General features: G+C 32.5%; 1 protein-coding gene across 1 annotated transcript; it reads left to right on the top strand.

Annotated features, from left to right (window-relative positions):
- The first annotated feature begins 539 nt into the window (after positions 1-539).
- Positions 540-4,962, top strand: LOC103490849 (vesicle-associated protein 2-1). The gene is made up of 7 exons (XM_008450562.3): positions 540-1,055; positions 2,239-2,309; positions 2,424-2,505; positions 2,806-2,921; positions 3,011-3,127; positions 3,395-3,463; positions 4,676-4,962. The coding sequence occupies exons 1-7, from the start codon at positions 995-997 to the stop codon at positions 4,808-4,810; spliced, it is 651 nt and encodes a 216-aa protein (XP_008448784.1). The 5' UTR covers positions 540-994; the 3' UTR covers positions 4,811-4,962.
- Positions 4,963-5,715: the final 753 nt, after the last annotated feature.

A 5,715-nucleotide genomic window follows, 5' to 3' on the forward strand; every position in this document is an offset into this window, starting at 1 on the left:
TTTATTTTTCATAAATCAATCTATATTTTTACAACCATGATGATTTTTGGGTACATATAACCTTTTTCTTAAAAGTTGTTGTTTGTTATTTATTACCTAAGTTTAGGTATGCAATTTAGATTTAGTTTTGTTTGTTTTTGGCATTTATTGACTCAATTAGATTTAATGAATATTTGAATGACTTATTTTTTAATTGTAAAAAATGGCAAAATATTTAAATTTAATAATAATAATAATAATAATAATAATAATAATACTTTTTTAACAAAAATAATAAATTTGTGAAAATATATTTAGATCCTAAATAAAATCAAATAATAATAATAAGAAAACATATCCATTAAAACATAATAATTAGCAACAAGAGATGACACGTCAACATTCATATTGAATCAGGTGCCACGTCAGTGGGACCTTTGTACAGTCTGGACAACGAAAACTCTTTTCCTTTTGAACCCAATACGTCACTTTCAAATTCTGTATTGCCACGTGTCCCACTCTCTATCTCTCTCTTCTCTTTTTCTCTCTCTAGTTTTCAGTGAAGCTCTGCAGTAGCCATCATCGGAGAGAGGTTGCCCCAAACAAGCTTTCTCTCTCTCTCTCTCTCTCTCTCTCTCTCTCTTTCTTCACTCTTCCTTCTTCTTTGCCTAAATTTTCGAAACCCCTTTTGTTTTTTTCTTTCGATTGAATTTCAAGTTGGACCGAGCAATCCGTATTCTTCTTTCCCCCTTTCCCTTCGCTTCACCACTAATTCTTCTCTCAATTTCTTAATTCATATCCCAATCCTCTTTTTTTCTATTTCATTCTCTCTGTTTTGTGGCACTGGCATTCCGCTGTTTTTGGATTTTTTCTGTCTTCTCTTTTGTTCTGTTTCTGGGTTGTTTTTGTTTTTTAATGCTTGCCTTCTGCACTGGAAATCGATAACTGGGTCGATTTTTGTTTTGTTTTGTTTTTTCTTTTTTTTTTTTAAATTTTGATCTGGGTTTCTTCCGTCATGAGTGCTGGAGGTGGGAATCGCTTAATCTCCGTTCAACCGGATGAACTCAAGTTTCAGAGTATGTCCTTTTTTGTTTCTTGTTGTTTTTATCTATATTTGATTGAATTTGCAGTTGTTTTTCGTTTAATTCTTGTCTTTATTTTGGGAGGAAAAAAATGGAATGATTAGATGACGTTTTGTGATAGTTGTTGAGGATTAGAGGTTGATGTCATCTGAATTGAGAGAAACTCTGAATGCTTTGAGTCTGAGCAATTTGCAGTTCCTTTCCTTGTTATTTTATATAAGAACTGATGATTTCGTAGGAGGAAATTGCTTTTTGGAACCTACCCTAAATACTCAATAATTCAGTCAAACTTTCAATTTCCTCGCATTGAGTGTTGAGGATTATAGTATTTGTACCTTTTACCTACTATAATTCAATTATATCCTATCCCTTTCCCTGTACTTACTGTTCATCTCGTCCACTTTCAGTCTCTCTCCTTTTTTTTTTTTTTTTTTTGGACAAGGACTCCAAGCTGCTAGGTTTTTTCATGGAGGTGGAAGCCTTTTCTATTAGAGGCATAAGCCTCTTGTTAACGAAAAGGGCTGAGCCTGATGATAACATTTGTATGTAGACTTGAGGCGAGTGTCGATGATTGTTCGGTAGCATTTATAGTGTTTTTGTGATGAGCGTGGATGATTGTTCGGCTTGCATTATCATATTTTTGTGATGAAAATTTTGGAGCTGGACGATTGGGTCTAAAATAAGATTGGACACGGTTATCATGGCTCAGTGTTTGGTGCTTTGTTATTGAACTCAAATGATTCTCTGTAGTGTTGGTGCTTTGTTATTGAACTCAAATGATTCTCTGTAGTGTTGTGCTTTGTTATTGAACTCATATGATTCTCTGTTGTGTTTCATACGTTATGGTTGGACCCTAGGAATTTAAAGCCATTTACTGGTTGAAGCTTAGTCCTTTTTTGTGTGTGTGTTTGTGTGGAATTTTTATACCACCAGTATTATCCATGGCTTCCCTCGATCCATGGAATTTTAGGAAAGAGAAGTAAATATCACAACCTGGTCTAATACTACCAATGTATTGTATCAAAGGTAGATAAAGGATGTTCATTCGGTGCTTTTGTTCGTTCGTTTGCGAGTAAAGTTTTGTAGTCTTATATGTGAACTTCGTTACATCTGTTTTCTGGGTGGACTCTTTTGCATTTGCATTTTGAACTTACAAATGTGGGGCCTATATAATCAGTTGAGTTGGACAAGCAGAGCTTTTGTGATCTTAAAGTTGCAAACAACACAGAACATCATGTTGCCTTTAAGGTAATAGTTTGATTATTTTAAAAATGCATACATAACTAACATTGAGAATCCATTTTGGAAAGCATTTTAATTAATTGGTTGACTTCATATTTATTTCTTTATCACTCATGCTAGGTCAAAACAACCTCGCCTAAGAAGTACTTTGTGCGTCCCAACACTGGTGTTGTACAGCCTTGGGATTCTTGCATCATAAGAGGTTTTACTTTTTATATAAGCATTCTATGTTTGTGCTTTGCACTGATCATTAACACATAATATCTTTGAAAAATTGAGGATGCAATTGCAATTCTTTCAAGCTTGAAAGAAAAATAATGTTGGTTCATTTGTGATTGGAAAATCTTGAAGTGGTTTTTTTGATACCACATCATCTAAAATTATTAAGTGGCCTTGACAGATAAGATTCCCTTTGCACTAGCAGATGTTTAACTTCTCTCTTGCTTTGTGTTTGTTTATTTTTAAATGTTAAACTAAGTCGAAGTTGTTGCTGGATTCACAGTGACTCTCCAAGCCATGCGAGAGTATCCTGCAGATATGCAATGCAAAGATAAGTTTCTCTTGCAAAGCACGATAGTCCCACCAAATACTGATGTAGATGAGCTTCCTTCTGATGCTGTAAGAATTTTTACTTGCACCTTAATACGAATGGACATACTGTTTCATTCTAATAAGTTTCATTCGAAATATTATTTTCTTATTTCCAGTTCAATAAGGACAGTGGAAGGACAATAGAGGAATGCAAGCTTAAGGTTATCTATATTTCTCCTACATCAGCCTTGGGGAACTCAGAAGATGAAAAGAATTTATCTCAAAGCTCCTCTGTGAGTGCTGAAATTCTACATTTTGTTCCTTGAATATATATATTTTGAACCTTCCCTGTACAACCATGTTATAGTGTAAGGAATTAGAAATATCACTTCTATTCTATGCTCTCATCCTGATATATATATATATATATATATATATATATTTTACATTTGTTGTCCAGTAGCTGTCTGCACATTAAGTTAAGCCTCTATCGTTCATAAATTTTAAACACATAGATTGTTCTTCCATATCTCATATACCATTGGTGCTAACTCCTGCAGGCTGTACACCGTCTGAAGGAAGAGAGAGACATGGCGATAAGGCAAACACATCAATTACAACAGGAACTGGTGAGACACATCTCTGCTCTATTATGCTTTTTTGCTGCTATAGTAATTGTAATAACCGAAAGTCTTTAAACTTGTTGAATGCATAGTTCATATAATAATAAGTTGAATCAGAATGAAGGACCTAAAATTAAATTCAAAATGTGTTTGAATCTAAAATTTTGTGACTCAATTAATAGCATTGGATTCTGAGAGAGACTCCATATATGAATTTGAACAAGATAGGATCTGATATGATCTCTCTCTCTCTCTCTCTTTTTTATTTTTTGGTAAGAAGAAAACTCCCATGGAGCGAAATGAGAGGATATATAGGCATAGAAAAAACCAACAACAAGCCCAATAAAAGGGAGACCGAAAGCACAAAATTAGAAGAATGGGCTTCAATCCAAAAAAAATCAAACCAAAATCATAATTACAAACATGTAGTCTCTTCCGTTTTAAAAAATGGTAGCTTGTTAAATCCACTTACAACACAACAACTTTTCTTTTGAAAGGGAGAGTTTGGGAGTTGCCCACGAACTTTTCTTTTCTTTTTTTTCAACGATAACCCAACCTTTTATTGAGAAAAATGGAGTACAGGGAGGGAAAAAATGCCTACAAAAGGAAAGAGCTTCAATTAAGGCAAATAAGACCTAATGAATAATTGGAGAATCCTAGAGAGATTATAGAGCCTAACAAGAGACCAAACTTCACTAGAATCTCTCTCCATTCCTTTAAAGACTATTAATCCTCTCCATCCAAAGATATCACTACAAAACACACTCGAACTTACCTCAAAAGCCTCCCCTTTTCTCTAAATGGGTGGATGGAGATTGAACTTCTCAATCATCATGCTGAAATCTCTACAACGAGCTAACTGAATGCCAAACATTCAAAAAAAATAAGTCATTCCAAATAGAGCGCGCAAAATTGCAACTTCAAAAAATATGGTTTAGACCTTCCTCTACAAAGAATCTCCCATAAACTTAGAACACAAATTTCATATTTCCTTGAGAGCAGGATTGGTATAACTTATGATGGGAGTATCGCCACTCGCGATATGTTCAGAGAGGTTTATAAAAGTTATGTTTATAGCATTAACCTGTTAGTAGCTGATTGTTACCAAAAAAAGAAATAGAAAAATAACAGACATTTTCATTGTCATCTGTAAAAACCAATGTAGAAAGTTATGTCGATCACAACTTAATACATAATACCGATTATTACTCTCAATAGGACATGATGAAGAGACGAAAATATCGGAAAGGCGATCCTGGCTTCTCATTTACTTTCGCAATCTTCGTGGGGATCGTTGGGATCATGGCAGGTTTCCTCTTGAATCTCACATTATCTTCACCATCTACAGAATGACTTGGATCATGTTTCAGATCCTGAGAAGACAATTTTCTAGTCAATTTCATTGTATAATTTCTACTTCCCAATTTTTGTACATTAAGAAACGCTGCAAATTTGTGGTCTTGATGATAACCTTAATTTTTACAAAATGTTGATTTTTGTGTCAATTGACTGTGAATGTTGCTGGCGATCAATCTCTTTTTGAATCCTCCTTCAAAACTGAGGTTAAGAGAAGTTAAGTTTTAGTTCATATCTTTTATATAACTATGATATTTTTTTAAAAAAATGTAATTTCTATAATGTAATATGAATTTCAATATGTATCGATGAAGATGGAGGTTTGATCCTATAAGTCGTCAGGGTAAATTATTCAATTAGTTAACTTATGTTCTGTTGAAGAATGTTGAGAAATTTTTTTGTTATTATTTCTCAAATTAATGAAATTTATTAATGATTAATAAATAAACTAAATTATTTATTGAACAAACAACTAATAATATGTTATTTTATACACCGTCTAGAATAATTAAGATCTTTCTCCTACCATTAAACAATTATGAGATTTCTTGGTCTATTTGTATATATGCTTTCATTTATTTCTTTTTAATTAAGTTATTCCAAAAAAAAAAACGATAAATTATTCATTTACAAAACATGTATACAACAACACCTTTTTTAATATAGTTTTTATGTTTGAAAATTATAATTAAAAATCATTGTATTAATTAAACAAGTTTCTATATATATGTGTGTGTGTGTGTGTGTATATATATAAAACATTAATTTTTCTTTTTATCTTTTAAAACAGAAAAATGTGAAAGGGATAACATCTTAATAGTAATCTTCTTTAAAATAATATATGTGGAAGAAAAAAGGGTCGTTTTAATAATATTCCAAAAATGGGAAATTGCTATTTTAAT

The sequence above is a fragment of the Cucumis melo genome, chromosome 6 (assembly GCF_025177605.1).
Source record: "Cucumis melo cultivar AY chromosome 6, USDA_Cmelo_AY_1.0, whole genome shotgun sequence".
Classification (NCBI taxonomy): domain Eukaryota; kingdom Viridiplantae; phylum Streptophyta; class Magnoliopsida; order Cucurbitales; family Cucurbitaceae; genus Cucumis; species Cucumis melo.

What these genes read in the sequence shown, in the direction of transcription:
- LOC103490849 (XM_008450562.3), top strand. Translation starts at nt 995, where the DNA reads ATGAGTGCTGGAGGTGGGAATCGCTTAATCTCCGTTCAACCGGATGAA. An exon ending in GGATGAACTCAAGTTTCAGA is followed by an intron (nt 1,056 to 2,238) that starts GTATGTCCTTTT and finishes CTATATAATCAG; the next exon opens with TTGAGTTGGACAAGCAGAGC. An exon ending in ATGAGCTTCCTTCTGATGCT is followed by an intron (nt 2,922 to 3,010) that starts GTAAGAATTTTT and finishes TCTTATTTCCAG; the next exon opens with TTCAATAAGGACAGTGGAAG.